General features: G+C 42.5%; 1 protein-coding gene across 4 annotated transcripts in view; it reads right to left on the bottom strand.

Moving 5' to 3' along the window:
* Positions 1 to 25203, bottom strand: part of PRKCA (protein kinase C alpha) — a 145634-nt gene extending 120431 nt beyond the window's left edge. For all 4 annotated transcript variants that reach the window (XR_007906269.1, XM_051797667.1, XM_051797668.1 and 1 more), the window contains exons 1-2: positions 24946 to 25203; positions 21608 to 21639 (exon numbers count right to left, since the gene is read on the bottom strand). Coding sequence is in view for 3 of the 4 variants with exons in the window: in XM_051797667.1 (XP_051653627.1) it covers positions 21608 to 21639; positions 24946 to 25118 (205 nt within the window). In the remaining variant the exon portion in view is untranslated. The remainder of the gene's footprint in view (positions 1 to 21607; positions 21640 to 24945) is intronic.
* Positions 25204 to 27852: the final 2649 nt, after the last annotated feature.

The following is a 27852-nucleotide window of genomic DNA, read 5'->3' as shown; positions in this document are numbered from 1 at the left end:
GAAATCATGCAGATTGTCTGGTATTGTTCCTCATGGCCTGATTTTAAGAATTTAATCCAGGACATACCTCCTCCTTTCTCAAAGGGGTTGATCAGGTTAATGCAAGGATAGCTACCCAGCTGGTAAGAGTATATCCTTTGAAAGCATGTCATAAAATGGAACTGATTTCAGGGGTCAACTATTTCACCAATAATGTCTAACATTCTCCATCAAACTAAGCAGTTTATCATGGGATTACAAGGAGATTACTGAAATGCATCATATAAAAAAAAAACCCAACTCCAAAACAGATTTTGACACAGTGACAGCCTGTAAGGAGGTAAAATATACAAAATCTGGTCAAAACCTTAGAGCTTTTTCACTCATGCTTGAGCCTTCATTTCATCATCTTCTTATATTTCCACTACTATAGAAACTTCTATACATTATGATAGCAGGATTTTAATTTCAATTAATTTTTTCTATCTCACGTTATCAGCACTTACAAGCTCAGTATAAACTTATTAGCTGAATATAGCAAAATCCTGCTTAATTAGGAACAGAGGACTGAAAAGAACCTCCAAGGGTAATCAAATCCAGCTCCTTGCTCCTGTTGGCAACCACAACAATGTTTTTTGGAAGGTCATACTGAAATCACTTGGTTTCTTGGTGTGCTAATCTCTTCAGAAAGCTATTCCTGGACAACTGTCTTCCAGTAGATGAGCAAGTTTCACCCTAAACTTCTCAACAACAAGTATATGCTTATTTGTCCTCGAATTAACACACGATCCCTGTCACCACGTACAAGCACTTCTGAGATAAAAATGTCACTGGCAGCTCTGGAAGCGAAAAGGAAAAAAAAAGAACACGACAGAAACAAAAAGCACTGACACAAAGTCAGTGCTGAAATAACAGGATTTTAATTGTACAACAGTTGTCTTCGGTTCTCAGTGAAAATGCACCTTCAGGATCTGTCAACCAGTTCCTCCAGTTCGAGCACAGCAATAACAAAAGCAGGACACGAGCAGGAGGAAAGAAAGTGGGGCCTCCATCAGAAAGGGAATTTATCACTCAAATTGTTGCTGCTGAGAAAGAGCAAAACTTTCACACCTCCTGTGTAAAATAGTTAGAGGCTCATAAGCTCCCCATTAACAAGTTTTTCCTCTTTGTTTCTTTTCAGGATGGCAGAGTGTGTGTGGGGAAAAATCTAGAGCACATCATCCAAGAGACCTGGGGTTTTGCAACACTGTCAAGGAGACACAGCTCAGAATATCCATAGTTACAGAACCTTTATCCTGCACATGCGGGGAGCTCTAGAGATACCATTTGTTATCTTTAGTTAATCAACATTTGCTGGCTGAAGTAACTCTTACTTAGACCATGTAAGTTCCTATATAAGTTACCAAATAATGCAAAATAATGGACATAATGGAAGTGGTTGGAAACACCAACACCTCCCCTCGTTGAATTCAGACTTTTCTAAATACCCAAAATGCTGTCACATACTTGAGTGTCGTATACTTCAGCTTCCCCAGTCTAAAACTCCCTATATTAAACACTGGTACTGATTTCTACTCACATTTAACAGTGAAAACTACAGAGATAATAATTAAGTTTTCCCATTTAACACTGTCTCAAGTCTTCTTACATCATATATTTAAAGCTATTAATAGAGGCCCTAAAAATAAGCATCACACAGAACATCCAGGAGAGATACCTAATACTCAACAAAATGCAGGCAAGGGGATGAGCACTGCAGCTATTTTGAGAAGGTTAAAATTTTATCTTATATAGGAGTTAAAAGACTAATTAATTTTGTGGGGAAAATGAAAAGGTTGAAAAGAAAGTACAGCAAACACGATACAGCTGGTTGGCATGTGGAGCTGTACCTGCCCTCCTCTCCCTGGCACGTGCCAGTCAAGGAGGAGAGCAATGCTTTTGGCATCATTCATTTCAATATTTTGCTACCTTTAAATTGTGGAAGAGAAATTCCAGTTAGAAATAAGTTTCCACATAGATGTGTCTATATTATAATATTACATAACTGTAATTAATGTTTCAGTGTTTCATTGTCAAAAAAAAAAAAAAAACAGTCGCTCACCACCAAAATCAAATGTGAAGGAACTCTTCACTCATAAACATTTTAAGGCTTTGATGTTGTTTAAAATTAAAACAAAGAATCAATAAATAAATGTACACACTTCAGAAGATAAGAATCTACAATATTTTGGGGGAAAATTCAGAAGTGGCTCAAGTTTGATTACTTCAGGCCTTCAAATTAATCATACAATGGTAGAATGGATTGGGTTGGAAGAGACCTTAAAGATCATCTAGTTCCAATCCCCTGCCATATTTCAGTCTTAAATGCTATAATTGCACAATAATTTCAATATAAATAAGCTCTGAATTTTTTTTTTTTTAAAAAAGAGATGACAGCACTTAGTTTAACCAATTGAACTTTAAAGACAATGGGTGAGTTTGTACCATTGATTTGAGCACAGAATAAAAATTTCAACTGTGGAATATTCTAAATATTCCTAATAAACCTAAATAGAGATTATTACTGAGCGTAAATGAGAATACTGTAGGAAGTTTCTGAAGTGTTCTGAGGACGAAGTGAGTTTCAACAAGACATACTTTTTCATTTAACTACCTTGTACCTGAGCTTATGTGAATGACTGAGACAAGAAGAAAATAATTCACAGCAGGAACGAACCCTTAGAACTCTTCCACAAACAGAGTGATAATGACAGAGAAATAAAACCCAATTTCCTTCATTCACACCACTGTGTAAGCACATTTCTTTCAATTTCTTAAAAATTACTCTTTTGAGACTGGGTTTTGGTAAGTAAAATCATTTTCCCCAAACATTCTATATATGGTCATGCCAAGCAAGGTTCAGTGTGTGTATAGCTGTTGTTACCACCACCATTAAGCTCGTGAAAAGAAATATTTATGTTCTTGAAGTAATCTATTTACAGAAAATTGACGAAAAGGAAAGAAAGGAAAACATTTACACGGGGAAAAAAAACAGGCAGGAGTATACAAACAATCGACCATAGAGCCTATGGTTCAGCCAACTATTTAATGATTTCCAACACCTCAGAGTTTTAACAGGAAGGGGAAAAAAAGAAGTGTTTTAAATCATCTTTTTAATTCCTGTTAAGATTTCAGAAGTGGAAATGTAATCCTGTCAAATAATCCTGTGAAGTCTCTAACGAGGAGGAAACAGGATGACACACACAGGTAGTGCTCCTTCAGAACCACCTGCTCAGAAACAACATTCCAATCCCAAGGAGAGCTTATCTGGTACCAAGATGAGGCTGGCAGTACCAACAGGCCTCAGTTAATTATTTCTAAAGAGCAATAAATAATTGCTGGGGGAGGTGGAGTGGATTGCACCACGTCTTCCTATGCAAGATATTCCAAGTCTTGCCACAAACCATGAAGGATTCTTCCCTTGGCAGAAGTGGTCTACAGGGAAACGTGAGAAATTCTCCTTAAAAGCTAAAAATGACATGGTCTTAAGTGTCAGTTCCCAGATGTTTTAAGTACGTATGAGAAACAAAATAGCTTGTAGGTATAATGCTAATTTTTCAGATTTTTACCCACTCTTAAAGGAATAAAAGCAAAGTGACTGAGGGCTGGGGGCGACAGTGCTCAAACCACCATAAATAAACAGGTCTAAAAAATTGATATTTTCTAATCCAGGCCTGACAGAGCCCAGGCATGTTCAGGTGCCCCTGGCAGAGCCATCCCCAGAGTGAGGTCCAGGGTAACCCCACAGCTCCTCAGACAGGTTCTACAGCTTGTGGTGCCACAGCCCTGCTGACACCGACACTTGCACGACCTGCTCAGGTCACCCCGGCTCTGTGCCAGCTGCAATTCCCACAGGGAACGTGGTGCTTGCACACCGGGGCCTCTCCTGCCCTCAGCTCTCCCCTGCCAAACAGGAAATAATATCACAGCCTTCCATCAGCATCAGGCCTGGAGGGATCCATAAATCCGGGGGGTTGTTGGTGTCCCATCAATCTCCTGTTGCTATGAAGTGTTTTGGATCCATCCTGCACATTCCACGAGGAAACTGCCCCTGCTGCTCCCAGGATCCCTGACATGGATAAACATCCCACACAGCCCTGCCTGGGCACGTTAAACCACATTTCAGCACACACATGAACTGTGTCAGTTTTCCCTACATAATATATCCATATCCTTATAATATATCCATAAATAAAAGGCTGTAATGTCATTATAACACAAGGAAGGGTTATTTTTAGCCCAGACCAGCTGACTGTTGCAGATCAGTGTGATTTGAGAGTAATAAACAAAAATGGATTTGACAGGAAAGTAAGGGGGAAAAGTTGGAGGTCGTATAGAATTTTATTATAAATTTATTCCTAATTACGCTATTAAACGGTTGCACTTAACATTTAGAGAATTTTAAAATTGTTTCAGAATAAATTTTTTGTTTATGCAGAAGTGACTAATGGTGGCAAGGCAAAATAATAGAAGGCAAAAGATCCTCTCATCTACTAGCTGCGTTTTTGATGGAAATCCTACCATACAAGGTTTTAATGAAATCAAGTAGCATAAATTACATTTCACTTATTGCTAATAAGAAAATATGAGTAACTGAGAAGAACCCACAAATCAGTCTTCCTGAAGACTGAACAAGAACCAGGGGAAAGGCTTCATTTCAGATAAAATCTGAATGGCGAAAAAGTGCTGAAACACAAAACTGCATTTTTTTCAAATTCATGCCAAACAACATCCTGTGGAAGTTTCAGTTTCTTGGAATGAATTCCCCTCTCCAAGTGTAACATCCAAAGTGTTCTGACAACACAGATGACACGGAAAGTGTAAACCCAGCTGTCGGCACACGCTGGGAACCACTCCTGCTATCCTGGAGGATGCCCAGGTAGGTTCCCAGCTCTCCTGTTCCTGGCACTCACCCTCTGCCAAGGCTCCTCCTGTTCCCTCTTCCCTGCTTCCTGTTCCTCATTTCCTTCTCTGTGTTCCCAGCAACAACTCCCGTGATGGTGGAAACTTGGGGCAGGTGAGTTCCTGCCCGGCACAAATCCCTTCCCAGAGTGGGAGAGAAGAGAATGAGCCCACACAAGTTTCATCCCAAAAGTTGGAACTATCTGGGCCACAGGGGCAGGGAAGGGCAAGCCAAGGCAGTGCAGGCTGAACTCTCTGCCCTGCTCAAAGCAGCCTGGTAGGGAGGCATTTCCCATCTCCAAGATAAGTTATGTGCTCTCCCTCCAGCTCGAGAGCTGCTAAACTAGAAAGAATCTGGCTCCAATCGAGGTCAAAAGGTGTTCCTGGGTGAAAGAAGCCACATCAGGAAGTGGAAATACTTCTAAGAGGGTTCATAGCTCTGTTACACGCTGCATTTTTAATATATCTCTGTTTCATTCCACCAGCTTCAAATAAGGAAACATCCCAAAGATGGTGAGAGCATGCTGAATTTGTTGCTATCTGCAGAAATTAGTTCCCATAAATAGTTTTCCCAGGCCTTTTAAGACACAGCTGTACCAAGTTTCCAGCAGAATTAAAATGGCCAAGACATCGATTTACTGCATCGTTGTCACTTCCACAGAGGTTGTGACAATATCCCACCACCATCCTGGGTTTTTCTCTGAAGATGCCTCGTCACACATTTTAATCTTATTATCTGGAAAGATGGAACACCATCTGCAACGAGCTTTTAAAACATTTCTTCTCTAGGAACAGAACTCAGCGATGATAACAAGATTCTGTTAGCATGACTGGATAAAATTTTACTGTGTTAATCATGGCCCAAAAACAGTGCCATGGTTTAGAAGGAGGATTTGAAATTGCAGAAATATAGTATAAATCACACTCCAGCCTCAACATGTGTTTGCCACTTTAGCCCAACACACGCCCCGTCAGCTGCAAACAGGGATTTAACAAAGCCAGGGTAACAGACACCATCAGCACCCTTAATAATTTCCAAAAAATCTCAGACTTGCATGGATTTCCAGAGTTAAATCCCATAATGGACTAAAGCAGATGAAGCAGCGAACTGACTTCCCAACCTGAATACATAAAATCTTTTAACTGTGAAATCAGAACTTAAATTCACACCTGTCAAGTGAGTGATAAAATGACAACGCTGGAGCAGGGACACGCTCGGGTCTGGCATGGGCAGGGTTATTGTGCTTTACACAGACTCAGTCGGTGCCAGCTGAAGGGATGATCTGAGGAACAGATTACTTGGGAGGAAGCAGCCATTGAGAAAGGCATCCAGTGCACCTTTGTTCTCATTTAAACAACCCTTAAGGAGCATCCTAGAGAAGGCAGAAGAGGTTTAGATGAGAGCACACTTCCCCAGCAGAAAACCAAATGGAAAGTAACAAAACATAAATCATTCTTTAGGTGTAACAGGTCATAAAAATAATTGCACAGTGAAAGCCAATATTAACTGAATCTGCCTTTATGTAATGACCTCCTCTAAAATACTCTGCTTGAAAAACTACAACTTCCCACCAGGAAAAAAAACTTGCACCTTATTTTGCAGAACAAAGAGCAAGGGCAAACATGGGAGAAGCTGTGCTCAAGCAGCACTGCACAGACAGATTATTGTATCACTGCTTGGAATTGCAGGGTTCTGTTCTTATTCTGACTCATCCCTTTAATATTCACACTCCTTAGGACCAGGATCTCGTGAAGCATAAATATGTCTTTGCACAAGACTTTGTACCACAGTGACGAAAACCAAAACAAAACAGCTCCTGCCTCACATATTTATCTCATTTCCTTGATCCTGTCACAATTTTGTAAGCAAAGCACTGTTTTACAGGTGGAGACAACATTAGTCTAACATACAAATGAGACTCAGTGCAATTCAATTTTTAATGTTTTGGAGAGCCTTAAATCAATGACAGAAATGCAGAGTTTTACTGTCTAAAAACAACATTTAGAAAACCAGACACATTTTTCACTCAAATACCACAAGCATGTTATGATCTGCAAGTCCATGTGTGAAGAGACAGCCCAAAATATGCAGGTACAGGTTAATTAGCAAAACTAGAACATCTGGACTGCTGATAAATTTCTGCCTCTTAAACATATCAGCAATCTATAAATAAAATGTTGTGTTATCAGAGATCTTGGTAGCTTCTCAAGAGACAGCCTGCAGATTTTTTTTAACCCTAAAATAGAACACCATCTTCATCAAGATGGCTCTTCTCATAAAATTAATCTGGGGACACAGAATTTTATTAACACATTGGGTTAGTGCATTTTTCTAGAGAAAGCCTGAAGCCTCCCATCAACTCAGGATCCATTCTGGAAACAGCTGTTTTGAATCTCAGCAAGCTTTGACATTTTACATTGTTCAAGAGGATTTTTGTGGAAACCGGTCTCACGAAATACTTTAAAAAAGGAAGATCTACAGAGAGAAGTTTCCACATCAACTCTACTTGAAAGCAATTCACATTTAAAATCATTCTAAAACCGACTAATTTTAGAACCATTATGCAGATACTACACCTGTTAAATAATAACCAGTGTTCTACCTCTCCTAAAACCAAAGTCCAAAATATGCATGAGCAGAAAGAATTTTTTTTTTTCTCCTATTTTCAGCCTGAAATTTTTGAAGGCTTCCACACCAAGAGTGCTGAAGGAAACTGATGTTTTATCCTGTGTTAATGAGTAATCCAGAACTCATTATCTTCCTTCAGGGCTCCCACTCCAAGTGCCACAGCAAGGCTTTGCCAAGTCCCGGTGCCGGAATTGCCACAGTTCTGGGAAGGACAGGGAAGGGAGGCCTGTGGTGCTGGTGCAGTGTGAGATGTGAGGAGGGAACAGGCTGGAGCTCTGAGTCAGGGCCACACCACAGGCAGCTCCAGAATTAGGACATGATGGTGTAAAACACAGCAGGACATCGAATTCTGAGAGCGGAGCCGGGGCCTTGAAAAGCATCCTCATGGCAACACGGATTGTGCCATTACAGCAAATGAATAAAATATCAAAGTTGAGCGCTGAGCAAATGTTAAAGGGTGGATTCGTAGCTGAACACTTCCCTTTGGAATGCAGGGATTAGGACAGGATTCCTGCAAAAGTAAGGGTGCAACATACCAAGCGAAGTCGAGACTGAATCGGGAATTATAAGCGACTAAAAAGTGCAAGTTTCAGCTGCTGTAAAGCCACACACACGTTGCTGCCCACCAACCTGCACAGGGGCAGATGCCAACTGACAGAAACCCCAGACTCCAGGATTCATTTATGCAACAGTCAGAGACACAAAACAGTTGGAGAGAAGCCACACGAACCCAGTTCCGACTGGGTCTGCTCGGATTTCTGAAAAGAGCTCATTCACATGGGCCACGCTTCGTCCTCCAGCACAGCTGCTCCCAAAGCCACTCCCCGGCCCAGTCATGTTTTTCCCCTCCTATTTCACAAAAGATTTAAACATATTTCCAACAGATGCGTTTTGTGCTGCAGGAATTTAGTGATAATTTCCTGAAGACTGGTTAACACAAAAGCTGTAGCTGGTTGATCCAAAGATTGCATCTGTTACCCTGATCTCACCATCAGGTCAGAATGAATTTCTCACACTGCACAAGGAGACACCACAGAAGAATAAATTGCTCTGGTTTTAAGCCTCAACCTGGGGATAAAAAAATTTGCTCATGCAACAAGAGCTTGAATTAAGGGTTCTATTTTTTCGAAATGTAGCATAATAGGGGAAGGAAAAAACCCCCAAAATCGCAATCTGAAAACCAACTTAAGCACTTTCTTATCAATAAGAGATAACACAATGGAAAATACCTCTTGATCACTTTTTTCTCAAGCAAGATCATCCTCTTTCCCATCACCCATTTGATTTTGGTGATCCTATCAGTTCCATTAACTGTGTATAGCAAAACAACCTGTGTGGGAGATCTCATTCACCCTAAAACTCACTAGGAACTACAGACAGAACTCAGTTCAAGGAGCAAGTTTCTCCTACCACAACACACACACACCAGAGCCACGACCTGAGCTTTCTGCACATGCAGCAGAAAAGTTGCATATTAAGTGAAAAGGACCTACAGGAGGAGAACAAGTTTGAAGTGTATCATTTTCTGCTCCATTGATAACTACATTCTAAAATAAGAGGGGAGGGGATGAAAATAAATCATCTCTGCATCATTAAGGCTGGCAGAACTCTGTTTGCTGAGAAAGAGCACTGGAGGCTTTTCCTTCAGGGTCAGCACTGTGGATCATGGTAAAATCACACCAATTATTTCCCACATTTGTGGATTATACACACACAGGGGATGAAAACATTCTCTGAGTTACCTGAGAAGCAAGGGATGCATCTTCTCACTGGTGCTTTTTAATTACTGTTACAAGAGATGTTTGCAAGGAGAAATTCTTTTTTGCATAGTCCCCAAGTCGGTCACTTCCTCCTCATGAGGTATATGTTGCATCCAGTGAATGTTTCAGGTGGTGTTTCTAGCTCTGCCCTTACATACAGCCAGAACAAGCGTAATTCAAATTACACCAACTATTTTTGCCACAGGATATTTTGACGTAAAGCTCCAGGACACATTATCACCCTATCACATTGAAATTTCAACACCGAGCTCAAGCAAATAATTTCCACTTCAAAAAATACATCTGGAAAGTGAGAGGATAACACTTGCACATATCAGCACATCTCATGTCTCTCCAGGTTACTGAACCTTCTGTATCAAGGGCTGCTCGCTTTACTGAATATTAATGCAGAATTCTGCCTAATATGAGGTTTCAGTTATTCAGAGGATCTCTGCACTGCAAATAAAAATAAGCATTAAAGCCTCTACTATTAACTACAGATTAAGGTCAGATCCCAACAGTTGGTCCATGCAGAACAACTTAATAGATCAACTTTGACTGGCTGTGATACTGATCCATTCATACAAAGCTGCTTGCAAGACCCAGGCTTTAAAATCTTAAGAACATTTATTAGCTCAACATGAATACAGCCCGTACAAAGAGTACTCCTGCCTGCAGAACCAGTACAAGCTGTCTTTTGGAACTTCTGGGAAGACATCAGTTATGCTCCCTGCTGGCCAGCCTAGTTTTTCCTCTCTGCACTTAGAATTTGATGGTTCTAAAAATTAACCCTACTGATTTTATCACTGATTTCCTTCTCACTTTGCCATGTTAAATGTCAAGCGATCCAATGTCTGACACTGCCCTTTTAATTGTTACAACAAAAGCTTAAAGATGACACACACACATCCTCTCACCCCTTCAAAGTGAGGCTCAATAAAACACAAGCAACAGTAAGAATTCAAAGGTCAATATTTGCATAAGATGAATAAAAGCCAAGAAAGAGAAAGATTTATTAAAAATTTAATTCTACAGTAAGTTCTACAATTAGTACTCTTTCTGATGTATTGATTTAAATTACAAAATAAGCTTCATGGATAGTGTTTAGGACTTCATTAAAATTTACTGAGCATATTTATCAATGCTCCTTGCAGAAAGCTTGTTACAAAACCCTGCATAAAGCCAATCAGACCTCCCAAATACATTAATGATCTATGAAGTCTTTTATTCCCTTCATCACTCTTAAGCTACACATTTACTTAAACGATCAATACTTCAAAGTTACGCTGTGTCCACAAATTCAAGGCCCTGCATCAATGAATTTGTTCACTCCAGACCTTCTCCCACAACATTCCGTTGCTGTCCCTCCCATCAACCCAACCACCCACGTTTTATTGCTCTGTAATCAGGAGTCAAAAGCACTTGAGATGACAGGAGCAATAAAAAGCCTTGAGACTTTATAGGCCCATTATGGTGATGGGGTTGTTTGAAAGCTGGGGCTATAGTTGCTGCCTGTGATTGTAAATATGCACAACTCCACCACCACAGGGCCAGGGAAGCTCAAGGCACAGGTGAGAAACAAAGGAATCTGAAGTCAAAAACCTACAGAAAGCAGGAAAGTGGTGATAAAGGTTTGTCCTCCCTCTTCCCAAAATACAAATTATCAAATATTTTACAGTGTTCTTGTTACATTTGCTATTCTATTTATAAAGAAACCAGGAGCATATTGAGGAAAATGTCCAAGTCAGGTCTATCCACTTCGTTTTATCTGTCCCAGGTACTAAAGCAGTCCCAGGCTTCCAAGGAAATCCTGTTTGAGGCACTTTCAGAACTCCTGTAACAGACTTTGCCTTCAGCACATTTGTTGTCAAGTATCCAAACCCACAGAAATTATGCAGAAGATCTGCTGCCACGAAATGATGATGCAGCACTGAATAAAATGCACGCTTTTATATAGTTGTAAAACAATGCATTTATACTCTAAAAAAGAAAGTGACGTCTGGCCTTGTACCAGGTTTAATAATATACAACATATTTCAGGTTTTGCCAAGGGTTCAAAGAAGCTCAAGCTTAATGAGATGATCAGAACTTTATACAAACTTGACAGCTAAGCTGTTCCTCTTTACACAGCATCGGGGAGCTGACAAGAGTTGGGTTTATGCAGAAATCTTAGAAATAAGCTTTGCTGCCTCGTCCACGTATGAAAACAAGGGCAGGCAGCAGTTCCACAGATTCCTCAGGCACACCTGGATTCCTAAGGCAGACCAAAACACTCAGAATTGCTGCTCAGTGGAACAACTGGGGAGAGCCCAGGGAGCTGCAGAATGTAAATCCTGTGAGGCAGAGCCCGCTGTGCAGTTGGCATAAAGACTGTAGGACCCATTAGGAAACAGCACAGCTTCTGAGGAGAATGGATATAAAACATACCCACCACTTGCACTTTAAAACCCTCCTCAGTGACCACACAGCTTTTCAGTGTTCCTTTTCACAGGCAAAGCGGGGATGTTGCACATTACAGACACTAATAGCACATTGCAGACACTACAGAATCTATGCTGGTTGTACCAACATACAGGTCAGATTTAGCCAAGCAAATAACTGGAGTGCCCAGCACAGGAAGGACAGGGACCTGCTGGAGCAGTCCAAGATGACTGGAGGGATGGAGCATCTCTGCTATGAAGAAAGGCTGAGAGAATTGGGATTGTTCAGCCTGGAAGAGAGAAAGCTTCAGGGTGACCTAATTGTGGCCTTCCAGTACTGAAGAAGCCAAAAAGGAAAGTGGAGAGAGACTGTTTAAAAGAGCCTGGAGTGCCAGGACAAGTGGGAATGGCTTCACACTGAAACAGAGTAGGCTTGGATTAGATATTGGGAAGGAATTCTTCCCTGTGAGGGTGGGGAGGCCCTGGCACAGGTTGCCCAGAGAAGCTGTGGCTGCCCCATCCCTGGAAGTGCCCAAGGTCAGGTTGGAGCAACCTGGGCTAGTGGGAGGTGTCCCTGCCCATGGCAGGGGTGGGGAATGAGATGAGCTTTAGGGTCCCTTCCCACTCAAAGTCATTCTATGGTTCTATGAACAAAAAGAAATAAATTATTGTGAAAAAACCCACAGTTCTTCCCACTGATACACTGGGATAAGAGAGGAATTTTAGTAAGTTTTCATATTTAACAAAACACACAATATTCTCCAGGATCTTCAGGCAGCTGCAACAGTTGTGTGTGTTGGACATACACTGTATTAGAGACACCACAAAAAATAGTTTAACTAAGCTGCACAACTAGACATTGAGCCTTCACTGTGTTTTAAAGGCTCACACTTGAGGATTCTGAGCAACATCAAAATTAAACTCAAAAAATTAGGTTTTTCTCCCTTCTTTCTGTAGTCTTACATTTGTCTCAGTGGCACATACACAGGGGAGAACTGAAAAATACCCACAGAGGAGTCTTCTTGCTTTCTACCGCACCCACATCACTTGTATTAACAGAGAAGTTCCATTTTATAAAAATACATCCAACAGATGTACTTTTTAAAAGCTGGTGACAAGAAAGGAAGATGTAAAACTGACATACTTGGAATGCTCTCAAATTTAATTCATTTCAAGTAAAAGTTAGCAAACAAGGTAGGGAGCAGTCCAAAATCTGACTAATTTTACAGCACATCACAAATTCAATCAGTTAACCTGCCACGGTGGAAAAAACATGAAAAAGACCTTTATATTCACCCTCATAATAAACTCTGTTGCTTAGTCTGTTTCTATGTTTGTTGTAACAGGGTTATTTTTCAACATTTTATATGAGACAAATGCCTTCAGGGAATTGTTAGGTTGGAATCTACTCATTTTACACAAATTCTGGAACAGGAGGAAACGGACCTGCCCAGAACCTGTCAGCACCTTGCAGGATGTCACCTTCAGCACTCAGAAACTTCTCTGTGGATCAAAGCCTGCGTGCAAGAAATGAGGAAACTAGTTCAGGTGAGAGGGTGTAGAGAACAGGCAGCAGGTAACACCTCAGCCAGGGAATCAGGAGATGCCAAGGAAACGCAGGAGGGTGATGGAGGAGCAGGAAAAATGACACTGCAGAGACACTCCAGCAAGCAAAGACAATTAGGAGGGGGATGGTTTTGCACTTTCCTAAAGTTTGTTTCACCTTATCTGCAGGGAAAAGCAATAAAAATGCAGATCATGATTCCTGACAGAAACGTCTTAAGGGACCAAGAAACTTAAAATCAATCCAATAAAACACTAATGTACACAACAATTTCCCATAAGATAAGGCTTATTTCTGCATTCTCTGCCAGAACAGAAAGATTCACCTTTTTTTTTAATATTAAAGGCCAATTTCTTGAGAGCAAGAACACTTTGAAGTGGATTCTGGCTGAGATCCTGGTGAGTAAAAACCAAAATAATAAACCCACACAGACTAGAAGTTGAAAAGAAGAAGATAAACTATTATTCCAATTCATTCTCGTACATGAATAATGGTTTGTTTACTAAGGAGCTAAAATACCACACTTAGCACAAATTCCAGAGAAGTTAAAAATGTTCTTAATTTTAAAGGAAAACGAAGAGCCAAGATTCTGTGCTTTGGGAAGAGAGTTACATTGGGAACAACCTTCACCACTCTTCAAAATGAGAATTTCTATCTTCAGTCTGTACTTCAATATGTACTTTTCCCACATTTAACAGTAAAATAAGGAAGGGCAGTATCTGATCCATTTTTTTGAGAAACTAATCTTTTTTTAACACATACTAAGTGGACACCCTGATGCAAAATGTCAGTGCATCAAGCACAGAGAACCCAATTTTAAACATCTGATTCTTGCAGATTTTAAATTTGAAAATGGTTAATTAATTTGCCACCAACACTCAACGATGCCATCACTTTAAGGATCATTTGGAGCAATAAAAACACTGAATTTTCAGAAATATGATCTTCAGAAAGTTTTGCTCCAGAACAAATTGCAGCTCCCAAATGCAATTACAAGCTTCATTTACCTGTATGCAAATGTTTGCAATGTATACAGCACTAATAGCTGTATAGAATATTGATAGCTTTATACAATCCTTTTAATTGAAGCTAAAGAACAACAGGGTTGTTTGAAATAGCTGCAATTGCAGTTAAAAATTATGCTTTTTCCTGAGTATGGGCTATTTTCTTATCAAAAATTAAAAAGAAAACAACTTGACAATTATTACAGAAGGTAATTAAAGCTTTGAATGTGCCATCCAAGCAATTTGTGTTGATAATTGTCCATTCATTGACACTTCTGACAGTGGAAAACCCTCTATGTGACTGTAAATGAAGGGCAAATGTTTTCAAAACCTTGACTGGCCATCTTATAAAGACAAGTATTAATTAGAGTTTTGCAGCATCATTTTAAAAACTAAAAAGAAGCAAATTAAGAGAGTAATAATATATTTTTTTATTTTTGTGTTTCCAGACAAACTTGAATTTTTTAGCTCAAGAAGTGTGTTTCTGCATCAGTCTAAATAAATAATTAATTAAAATGGACATTTTGTAAACGACAGGAGACAAAAATAATAATGCCTGTAAACTTCTACATTTATGAGGACACATCCCAGATTTCTAATAAAGCTCATTTGATGAAAAGATTTTAATTAACACAGTAACATGATTCCAAAATCTACATGAAGTCACTAGAAGATAACCTGAAAAAAGACCTGTGTGCCTGCAGAACCTTAGAGCCCAAGTTATGTAATTGCAGAAAGGAACCCAAAAAAAACCCCTTCATGTAAATCCAATTCTAATTAAGAAATCAGAGTAAGTGACAATGAGATCCACACGTGTTCTGCTGCCTGACTTCCAAGTGATGGTTATGAATCACATTTATGGAAGGCATTATTCACAAATAGCTGCAACTGAAAAATTAACAGCTGATAACCAGCTCCCAAGCTCTCCCAACCTCTGCAAGTCTTCACCAGGCACTGCTGGAAACAGTTAGAATTAAAATGTTCAGCATCTACAAAAATTTAAAAACACTTAAAGGGTAGTTCCTGTTATTAATTATCCACAAGAGAGTCCTTCACTCTTAGACTTTCATGCTTTCTACTGCAGATGTAAAAGCTCAGGAACTGAGCCTTAAGTATTTATTAAATAACTTATTATTTCTACCTTTCACCCTAAAGAGGAACAACCCACCAAAGCAAACATAAAAGAAATAATTATCGATGCATCCCAACAGGGAAATCTGTTTTCTTCATCTTTCTGCTGCTTTCTTTCCAACATTTCATTAAATTCTGCTCATGGCATAAGTCACTTAAATCTACAAAAATCTTGTATAAAATTAACACCATATGTGGCTGCATATCAGCACTTGATGTGTAGTATTACACCAAGGCAGAGGGAAAAATGAAGAATATGCCAAACTTTCTCGTGCCCAGGACTCCAAGTAGTTTATCTGTCAGCTCAGGATGAGCTATCACTCCCACATGTTTAATTAGAAGCTCCACAGAATTACATCCAGGGCATTGGAACAGTCAGTCTCTTTTAACTGGAACATGCTGCTGGGATATCTGATTCCAGTAAACAACCCAAAAACTTTGCATGTTAGAAGTGTGGGAAGGGTGAAGATGGTTTTGCTCTTGAAATGTAATATAAGAAAGTTTTTGCTGCAAGACAAGATTTAATTATGCTGCAGTTTTGATGAGCACGATATCACCAAGGAAGTTTTCTAGAAAAACAGAAGTACAATGGCATATTTCTTTATTTTACTGCCATGTTCAGTATTGAGTGAATTGTATAATTAGTGAATTGTGTATTGAGCACTGAGAACTACAGAAGCTGGAAAAGACCTTCAGGGTCATAGAATGGCTTGGATTGGAAAGGATCTTAAAGATCTCCTTGTTCCAATCCCCTGCCATGGGGAGGGACGCCTTCCATGAGATCAGGTTGCTCAGCACCTCATCCAGCCTGGCCTTGAACACTTCCAGGGTTAGAGACTCCACAGCCTCTCTGGGAAACCTGTTCCAGGGCCTCACCACCCTTTTAGTAAAGAATTTCTCTCTACCATCTGATCTAAACCCACCCTCCTTCAGCTCAAGGCTTGTCCTATCACTACACACCCTTGTGATCCTTGAGTCCAACCCTTAAAGCTGCCAAGGCCACCACTAAACCACGTCCCCAAGTGCCACATCTACACCTCCTGAAACCCCTCCAGGGATGGGGACTCATCCCTGTCTATTCAACATGTGGAACCTTTGGGTAATTGTAGAACCAGAGAATCCTCACCAACACCAACACGTGGCTCTTCCCTCCTCTGACACAGATGTCCTCTTGTGCTCCCTGTGCTCAGAGGCAACACCTCCCCTTCCCAGCACAGGAGACAGAGGCTGAAAGCACAACCTCCACACCCACATTGCCAGGTGATGCTCCAACAGGAACAGATTTGCAGAGGGAAACAGTGCAGAGGGAAACTGGGCACCCAATTTCAGGGGTTTTATGTGGGATGAGCTGCAGCTGATCCACAAACCAACCACCCCTCAGCACCTGCAGGTCATCAAATGTGCTGCTGTAACACAGCTCTGTCCAGCAGCACCCAAAGGAAACCCACTTTCCTTGCTCCAAGACCACCCAACAACACCGAGCAATGCGTGGTGAGAGCAGGGATAACTGGGATAACAGATTTCCAAAGGGCTTTCCTGATCTGAACCAACACTGAGGGATCTGCACTTATTAAACCTCAGGAGTTTCACCTGTCACTGGTGCTCTCAGTAAAAACTCAGAGCATGGGGGATTTTTCAAAGATCTCTCAGAGTTCAGCTGCGGAAATAGGAACAGAATCTCAACTTTCACTGGTATCAGCAATTAATAGGACCATGTTTCCTCATAAAACGGGCCAGATGTTGCAAAAATAAGGACAGCCAAAGGAGAAGAACAAACAAATAAAGGCTGACAAGACAAATACACAGCGAGCATCTTCTCTGTCTCTGTGTGCCAAATCATCTGCAGATCATCAAAAATTACTGCCCTTTGAGAAGTGGTCCAGAGATATACAGTCCACAGATCAGGCTGAGGGCAAAAGGCCAACAGAAAGGACAGAGCTGGTGAGAGGAATTGTGGTAACTGTCTGTGTGCAGATACAATTTATGCTCCCGGGGGCTGGTTTTTATTTTGTTTGGGTTGTGGGTTTTTTTTGGGAGGTGTGTGTGTATCTGTTTGGGTTTTGCTCTGGGGGTTCCACTTTTGAACAGATACCTCCAAGTTATACACAGGAAAATATACTTAAAGCAGCTGCCTCATTAATGTATCTTTACTAAGTTCCCATTTCAGAAGATTTCATGCTGACTTTTAAGCTGCATAGTCACCATAAACAGTCCCAGACCTCCATGGAATTAATTTCTCCATCTCAGGCTTACAGAGACATTAGTTAATGTAAACTGTAGTATATGACTAATAAATATAAAGAGCACAAAGGAAAACACCCACATTGTTCAAACTGTGGTCTGTAATATCCCATCTTACCACAAAAACGATAATGAGACAAGAGAAACAGTTCTGGAAGAGAGAGGGGAACTTGCTTTGTATCTTGTCCACACTTTGGCAAAAACATTTCCAAGTAAGGAAGACAGAAATCATTTTTATAAGAAGCAACACAGCAGTGTGATAGATTTTTTCTTAATTTTTTTTGTTGTTGTCATTAAAAAGGAAAATGAAGATTGTAAAATGGACAAGAAACTGCTGGTAGGGGAAACACAACCATCAGGATGGAAAACTAAGAACTAAGTCTCGATTCATACAGAAAAAAGGAATAAACTGTGCTGCTTCCCCTATAAATATGTTCTATCACTGCTGAGGATGTACTGCATGTCAACCAGGTCACAGGTGTTCTGAGTTTTCATTTGTTCAAATCTTCAGACCACAGACAGAGCACTGAAAATTAGTTTCTTGACCACATCTCTACAGAGACTCTTAATAAAACATTTTCAATGAAAATACATGTTTTAAAAAAGAGGTGACATCAGTGGGTTCTTTGGTCTTTTTGTTGTAGCAGAGAGGTCAAGAACTAGTGGGTGAAAACAAACAATACAGAGGAAATGAATTCTGGCTTGATGTGACAATGTTACATTATCTGTACAGTAAAAACTCATAAAATCCTCCCATTTCCACTTTTACTGAAGGAATCCCTGTCATTGCCTGCCCAGCCCAGACCCAGCAGCGTGTTGGGAAACACACCCAGCATGGACCAGGCTATTCCAAAACCTTAGCACAGGGATGTGGGCTAGAATTCAACAATCAGAGGAAAATTGCCTGGAAATAAACGGAGGGAAGACAGGACAAAACAGTGGAAAGAGCAAGAGTTGCACAGACTAGCGAAACATAATGATCTGCTTTAATTGATTTCTCTGATTTTTATTCATGTAAATTAGAAAACTAATGAGAAACTCTTCCTTAGCTCCTTATTATCCTTAAGCCAAATGTATTTCAAAGCTGAACTACAGCAGAATATTGCACTTTGGGGAACCATCTAAAAGAGGGAAAACTTGCTGTTAATAATGACAAATTTTAACCATTTAGGAGAGAATTAACAACAGGCCCTTAATCAGGAACACGAGTTGATCACATTTATGTTACTGTAACTAAAAATATTCTTGCCCCAAGGAATTTGCTGAGCCTTCAGTGCTAAACTTAAAACAACCTCTAAACATACATAAATACATGTTCTACAATATGCATTCTTCGTATCTTAGTGAGTTTCTATTTGTTGTGGTCTGTTCATCAGGAAAACATCTCTTACAAATCAAACAGAAAGAAAAGCATAGGTTACACTCTGAGTACAACAATCAGTATCAAAAGGCTGATGAAGCCAAAATTTAACTTAATTGCTTGCTTAATTTAAAGTCTGCTTTCTTAGGGGAACTTTCATACCATGGCAGATTGAAAAAGGTTTAAATTATTCTATTTTTCACGTTCCTCTTGCAGCATTTCCAGGTGCACATCAGAGCAAAGCTCCCAGAGTTACAGACAGCTTGCTGGCCTGCTTGACAATGTAAGAAAATCAGAGCCCTAACTCCCTGAAATAATCCTGCCATCATGTTTGCACTGCCACAAAGACAATCAACAGCAACCAGCAAGAAAAAACCAACAGAATGAGAACTCCTGTTTCAAAAGCACAATATTTTGGAATAGTTCATGTTTCTGTAAATCAACAATAAAACCACAGATATCAAACAGCAAAATGCTTCCTAATAACAGGAGGCAACAAAAATGTGACAAAGGTTGGAAAAGAGCTCCCAGCCCATCGAGTCCAACCTGTGCCTGATGCCCACCTTGTCCCCAGCCCAGAGCACTGAGTGCCATGTCCTGACATTCCTTGGACACCTCCAGGGATGGGGACTCCACCACCTTCCCTGGGCAGCCCCTTCCAATGCCTGACCACCCTTTCAGTCAGGAAATTCCTCCTGAATCCTATCCCTAGGAGACAGTTAATCCTCCTGAACTCTTTCAAATTCATTTCCAAATTCACACATGAGCAAAGACAGACATTTCCCACTATTTATCATCCCCAACTCCCTCTCCAAAACACTTCTTTCCAGTAATGCAACAGAGTTCTGCCTCCTGTCCATGAAATAACACCTCACAACTCCTGACTGTAAACCTGAGCAGCCATTCTGAGTGTGTTTTTGGTAGTCTATACAGCAGCCACATTAAAATAAAACACACACATTAAGAAAGACAAACTACTTTGGACGGGGACTGTCTCTTGCTGAGCATTTGTGTGGTAATAATGCAATTGCACCCTGAGCCTCTCTGCCACATTCAGGGCATTAAAACCATGGCAAAATTTAATTTATTGTCTTTTGCAAATTTGTAGGGATCCCATAAGAATAAGGGGGTGGAAAAGAGTTTCATCACTCAACCTGAGCCACGAGCTCTCAGCTGGGAGACAGGAGAGAGTCAGCACTGTGCAAGCTGCAGGAGTCAAGCTACAGAACTGTACAATTTAAATGCAGCCCCAATTATTTTCTGTACACCAATGGAAATCCCTAATGAACCTCTAAATAATTCCTGAACTAGGAAACACTGAGCTATCCTGAGTGGGACTGAGGAAATGCCATTCCACTGGGGACCGAGCACTATGTGGATGTCATGGGTGGCAAAAAACTGGAGTATAGCTACAAAATTAAATATTAACATATGAGGCACAGAGCAAACTGCATACAAGATCCATGGCAAAATCCTGGATGTGTGCTTACCTCAATCAGGCAGGTAAAGCTTTCATTACATGTGTTTGCAAGTCTCTACTTGCAGAAAGAAAACTATTTATTGCAACATCTTTAAAAGGCACCCGTCTTTCACATCCACTTTCTCAGAGGTTTAATCTCAAGAAGTATCAGCTAACATCAAGTTTCACAAAAATACCACAGACTCCATGATTTCACTGAGTACAAGCAACATTCAGGATAGTCAAATGTGCTCTAAGGCAACAGCAAATACCCATTAAAAATGCCATGGGAGAGACAAGGGAAAGGCTGGATAATGAGTACACAGTGTGCAGGTGATATGACAGGGAAGGTGGGGAAGAGAAGGACAACAAAAAGCCTCATCCTAATTAAGTAAACATATGACAAAGAACAAAACCTGCAAGAGTTGGGTGTGGTTAGTTTATGATTAAATGCTAAATAACAATAAGAATTTGGCAAAAATACAGACTAGGTGAGAGCACAGCATACACAGTTATCTTACACTGCAGCAGCTTTCCATTTCTCAAGGTTAGCAGATTTTATTAAATCAGTGATTTTACACAGGTGGATATTTTTTTTTGTAATTGAGTATTATATAACACAGAAAAATGCTGCTTGTCCTAACATGTAGCTCAAGCCAAAGGTCCTCCCAAACATGCACTGTATGAAAATGAAAGCCAGGGACTCTGGGTTATGAAAAGAAGCCATATGACTAAAAAGTGATTCCATTTTCCCAAACGCCCACACAGACAAGAGCTTCTGATGTGAAAAATGGTCTCTGCAAAAGCTAAATTGCACAGACTATTCTCATGAAAAGTTAGAATCATGCAGATTACACTACATTTACCACGATGAGATTCAAAAAAAAACCCACCAACTTTTTATGTTACTACAGTATGAACAGTTACTTGACTGTTCAATGTCTATGATAGAAATATCAATAATTATTTAACTGAAAAATTGCCTTGTTTTAGAATTTACACAAAGATGCTTGCTTAGTTTTTTCCAGGCTTCTTTCCCTCTTGCTGCAGGCGATTTTTGGGTACCTTCAAAATGAGCTGCAACAACATGTGTGTGCCAGCAAAGCAGTTGTGGCTTACCTTGGCACTGGAATCCTTGTTTCCCAAATCCCCTGCATAAAGAAGAAAGAAAAAAAAACCTTAGTATGTTTAGTTATAATTTCTACCCAAATATCTATAAAAACATAAAAATGGCTTCATATTAAATTACTTCAGGTTTTGCTACGACAGCAACAGATTTTCAAATACACAACACAGACCAGCCCACCCATTTCAAAGCAGAGAACAATAGCTGTCACCAGCTATGTAATTTCAGCTTCTGGCAACAATTTTTTTATTATTATTATTTTACAAGCTATTTTGGATCTACAATTATCATCATCTGTGATTACTGCATAATATTTCAACTCCTTTCACGCCGCATGTATACTTAACAGCAAGGTAAAATTGTCCAAGTTCCAGCAAAGGCGTATAAAACAAACCACACTTGGTTTTTCATCCCAAATTTTGGATTACATACTGGTGTTATGTGCCTCAGCCAGACTCCAGTCGTTTGCTGTATGGAAAGCAGGCAGGCTAAAGGTTTTGCTTGCTCCAATGGAAATGAGGAGACAGGCCCATGATTTTCATACTGATTATTTGTCCAGCTTTCTTGCTCCATTTCCATAAAACCCCACAAATGTGCGTGTAACACTTCACCAATGACCACGGTGTCCAGAGGTCCAACATTTATCACACCCCTGGCAAATCACCCTGCTGCTGCCTTTATTTATTTGTTGATCTTTAAGCATTCAACATCCTCTCTCCACAAAAATAACTGTTTTGAGTATCTTCCTTATAAACATTTCCCTGCCTTTCCCCCCCCCTCTCTTTGCAGAATGTTTCTCAGCTGGAGCTGCTCACACTCAGAGACAAACAGACAAAAGCCAGGAGCTGGAGAAGCTGTGTGCAATTAACAGCATGGGGTTTAATTATCAGCTTTATGGAAATGGCTTTTTTTAAAAAAAAAAAATATAGACACGATTTCTCCACTATTTATTTATTTATTTAGCGAAGAGACAAAACATTTACTGCACCGTTACTTCAGGTGGAAGCTGAAATTACACAGCTCAGAGCGTTCCTCTGCACATTTCTATGCACAGGTCTTTAACTGCTGTTGCTACAAGCAAGCCCAAACCAAGAAAACCAGAAGAAATCTCAAATTATTTGTTTACTTGGCAGCACACGTGCCTGTACTGTCACTCTGATGCTGTTATCTCTCGTCTTCACAAAACTCAAAAAAAAGCCTGTACTGGAAGCGTGGAAATGCAATCGCAGGAAAGCTGATGGCAGGACTAAGAACACGAAACAGACTTTAGATTTATTTTTTTTTTTATCCTTTTAAACAGACTTATTTGTAAAGAAAATTCCTGCGTTATCTACTCCAGAAGCACAGGCACCCCTCAGTGTTTGAGCTGAATTCGTGCAGAGTTGCAGCCCGCTCCAATCCCGGAGCAGTTACTATGTATTTTAAGTAAAAGGACTTCTAAAAAGTATCAAGAATGCAGAAACAAAGTAGAGAGGTGAAAATTGCTTCCGAGGATAAGGAGGCACTAAACTATTTCAGTAAATATCTCATCTAAGGAAAAAAACCATTTGCATAGTTCATTCTTTATACCTCAAAACATATGTTAATTGACACAAGTAATTCTGGAAATAGGTGAAGCCGTTTCTATGGTGTGAGATGGTTATTCAAGAGCGGCCCATCTTCAAATGAGGAAATGAAAGAAGTTTTCGAGCTGTCAGACGCTCTTCTAATGAATCTTAAGAGCTTCCTCAGACTCGCTAAGCAAGACAAGACAAGAGCACAGCCACCCTTGCCACCTGTCAGGCACAGGATACCCTTTCACTTCCAAATCCACCCTGCCAGCCAGGACAGAACTCTGCTTTGTTTTATGATTGCTCTACTTATGTGCACAGACACAGTTCGACAGTAACCCTGCAGCGGTTTTTCACACCTCCCAATTCGCTCTTGTTTAAATTAACTTTGAAGCAGTCTCTGAAGGTCTCTCACTTTTACAATACCGAACTCTGCGATTTTATTTTCTTTTTTGCAACTAGAAAAAAAAAAAAAAAGAATTTAAAAAAAAATGCAAACTCAGAAAGTTGACTTGTTTCTTTTGCAGCCTGACATCTCAGTTTTCCTGCCTTACTCTGCAATTATATTTCAATCAGTCCTGGAGCAATCAGTCTTCGCTCCAGCAGGCGAACAGCAAAACTGATGAAAGAAGGCTAGGGTCTGTGTCCAAGCGAATAAAAATATACGAGATATAACATAAATACATATGAAAAGAGCAAGAAGCGCGCCGTGGACACAGAGCCAGCCGGGCGCGGACCCCTCTAGATCTTCTACAACTTCGGCCAAAACAAATCGCAGCTCTCGCTTTCGGCTCCCAGACCCGCAGCGCAAACTTCCTCAGCGGAGCAGGGCGGGAGCTCAGCCCCACCTGCGGCGCAGGAAGGGAATCCCGAGCCCTTTCTGCAGGTCCAACACACCCGGGGCTCCCTCCGCTCCTGCCGGGGCCGGGGAGCGCCGGGGCGGCCCGGCCTGCGCGGAGCTGCCGCCCTGCCCCGGCCGGAATACAGAGGTGTGTTTTTTTTCCCTACCAGCCAAGCAGTGAGGGTGTTGGTAGGGAGTTTTCCTGCCCTCTCTAGCAGGAACGCTTCTCTCACAGAAACCACCCCTCCCTTTTTTTCGCCGCGGAGCGGAGCGGCGGTGTCACGGTGCCTTCCCGGCCTCCGCTGCGGGAGGGCACGGGGCAGGCACCGACCGAGAGTTAAGGCTGGGAGACCCAAACTGTGCCACCCAACACTCCCCAGTGTGTCACAGCCCCTCCCCGTCCCACCGCGGCGGCTGTGCCGGGCTGAGCCCCCCACCTCGGGCAGGGGCTCCGCGGGGAGCCCAGCCCAGCCCAGCCGGGACAAGGGGAAAGGAAACACACATCTGGACCATTTGGGAAGCGACGGCCCCCGCGTGGGTTCTTCAGACCCCGCTGGTCTCTGCCACCCCCCCACCGAGCGCCGTCAAGTTTGGAGGCTCCCCCCGCCCCGAGAGCGCCCAGACTCGGGTCGGGGCCCCCCGAGCGCCGCTGGCCGCAGAGAGCCCGCCGGGAGGGGATGCGACAGCGCCGGGGGCAGCGAGGGGACACGGAGGGGTCATCCCCGGAGGGGTCACTCCCAGCGGGGTCACCTGCGCGGCCCCGGGGGCAGCGGCGGTGCCCCGGAGAAGCGGCGAGCGGGAGGGAAAGAGGGCGGCTCACCGGGAGCCGGGCACGGCGCGGGGGCTGCCCGCGGCGGGGAATCCCCCACAGCCGAACGGGCCCGGGCGGAGCGAGCGCCGGGAGGGGGAGGGACACACGGGCGCCCGCGGGGTCTCTCACCAGATGAAGTCGGTGCAGTGGCTGCAGAAGGTGGGCTGCTTGAAGAACCGCGCGATGAATTTGTGCTCCTTCACCTCGTGCACGTTCTTCTGCCTCAGGGCGCCCTTGCGAGCGAAGCGCCGCGCCGCCTCCGGGTCCGCGCCGGGCTCGGAGCCCGGGAACACGTCGGCCATAGCGCCTCCTCCCCACCCCCCGCCGCCGCCGGGAGTCGCCGCCCCGACGTCCGCCCCGTCCGGCGGCCGCCGAGTCTCTGGCAACGGCGGCGCTGGGCGCTGCCTCCCGCTCCGCGCCTGACGTCGGAGCGGAGGAGGATCCCGAGCCCTCGCCGGCTGCTCCGCCCGCGGCTGAGCGAGCCCCCGGCCGGGGCGGGGCGGGCGCGGGGCCGCCCCCGCCGGGGAGCGCCGGGGGGGCACCGGGAGAGGCGTCAGCACCTGCCGCCCCTCGTCAGCAGCCCCCGCCCCGTGCGGCGATGCCGGCGCGCCCCGCACACGCGAACCGGCTCCTACTCACATGCACGGGGTGTTCTCTCGCACACCGGGTCCTCCTCACTCACACCGGGTCCTCCTCGCACACACCGGGTCTTCTCTCACACACACCGGGTGTTCTCTCACACGCCGGGTCCTACTCGCACACCCCCGGGTGTTCCCACGCTCACCGGCTTCCCTTACACACACACACGCACCGGCTCTCCCCACATGCCCCTCTCACACACCCCAGATCCCTCCAAACCACACCGGTTCTCTCTCTCTCTCTCTCTCTCTCTCTCTCACGTCCACCTACACAGGCTTCCCTCACACACACGCACGCACACACACAGAATCTCCCTTCTCACACACACTTGCACACACACTCACAGGTTCCCCTAACACACACACACACACAGAGGTTCCTCTCACACCCCAGCACACAGATCAGCTCCTCTCACACCCCCTCAGCTCCCTCCATGCACACACAGAGGGCAGTCAGCCCCTTCTCTCTCCCTCACACGCAGCAGCTGCCTCCCTTCACGCACAAGGCAGATCACACACAGCGTTTCCTCAGTATCAGCCATGGAAACCCACACCTTCCCTCCCTGCCAGGCCCTGGCACCCCCGGGACAGTGACCCTCCATCGCTGCCTCCCTTCACCCGTACTCAGCATAGCTGCTACACCGTGCCATGGGCACCACCATCAGCGTGACAGAGCGTGGATAACCTGCACCCAGCTGCTCTCTGCCGACTTTGCCACACGCGCTTCCTGCACCTACCCCGAGACTCGTCGTTCCTCCACCACAACAAAAAAAAGATGCAGCCACACACTTTCCTCCACACTCCTTTCCCCTTCCTGCAACTCACAAACCCCAGAGCAGATGTGAATGCTCTCAGAGGCCACCCCAAGCAGCTGTGCACCACACAGGACCCACAGGATGTCTTGCCCCACTGCACTGTGCCATGTATCTTTATAGATCAATATAAACATCCTTCCATATTTTGTATTTCAATACAAATATCCTCAACAAAAAGCTAGAAAACACACACCAAGTCTGTTTCACTAATCAGAGCATCCAACACACACACAACAGACTTTTACCATGGCTTTCTACAGTGCGACAACAATAGCATTAAATAATACTATTAAATAATAGACCTGTTCTTCTTCATTTACTCACATTACACACAAGATGTTCACAAGTCCCTGGACACAGAAACATCTGCCCATGCCATACATCCATGCTCTCATATAGCAATTCATACTGTATCTCCACACATTCAGAAAGACACCACATAAATCATGACTGTGTTAACATAAAACCACAATATATATGTTAAATAAAGAAACCAAGTACTAATCATATTGTTTTTAATAAATGCTATTCCCGTGGCTACAAACTTTCACATATGAAAATGCACATAGATGCATATTAAAAGTTCTACCCCATTATATCTTACATACTTATAAGTCTGTCTGTGTAAGCATGTGTAACATATTTTATTTCACAAGAATGAAAGCCAGCTAATTAACTCAAATTAAGTCTTACTTGCTGATGGGGAAAGTGCCCATGGACATTTACCACAGAACAGAAAGAACTTGTTACATGCTATCTTACTCTTAATTTAAAAACCCTGGTTTCTGGGTGCAGCCTGGTAGAACTGGAATGCCTGGGGCCTTTCACTAAATAACTAATGAGAGGGATAGCCTGACTTTTTTCTAAACTTAGAGAATCACACCAGATGCCCTAGAAACTGTTTCCATATGCCCTTGCTTCATGGATTTTATTTTGCAAGCAACTACTCCCAAATTTGATCTGAAATTCAATAAAAAATAAAGATTTTTAATTTGGTTTCCACCTATTCTGCACATGTTTCAAAACCCTTCTTCTTCTTCTTCAGGAATAGATTTTTCTTGCCTTAATCAACTTATGCCAAAGCATGAGTTGCACCAAGAAACATTCTGTACTCTCGTTAAGTGTTCTATCAAGAAATACGGAACGTGTTTATTTCTGTTCCTTTCGTGCTGTGTCACAAACAGAGCTACCACCAACGGAGAGAGTGAACTGGACACGACTTGGATTACATCAGGTTTGGAGCAATCTGGGCATTTCACTGCTCCTTAAAGTCTCACAAAGCTGCTGAATCATTTTGGATTCCAGTTTCTTGCTGTGAGTGACTCTGGACCAGACTGATTCACTGAAACACTGGCGGGTGCCCCAGGCTCTTTGCTCATGTCAGGCCCCAGGGAAGAGCCAAATGACACCAGTCATGACACTACATGATCACATTAGGATCTCTCTGCAGAGAACTATTTCATCTCAAACCCAGCAATTATTTGTACATTGTGATTATATACATCAGGCAAAGAAAAATCTATTCTGTGTGCAGAGCCATCCCCAGCCAGCCAGGTAAACCCTCACAACACAGCCTTCCCTTA

This window comes from Manacus candei, unplaced genomic scaffold, assembly GCF_025592945.1.
Source record: "Manacus candei isolate 608988 ecotype Guabito, Panama unplaced genomic scaffold, ASM2559294v1 h1tg000047l, whole genome shotgun sequence".
Taxonomy (NCBI): Eukaryota; Metazoa; Chordata; class Aves; order Passeriformes; family Pipridae; genus Manacus; species Manacus candei.
This window is presented reverse-complemented; position numbering and strand designations above follow the sequence as displayed.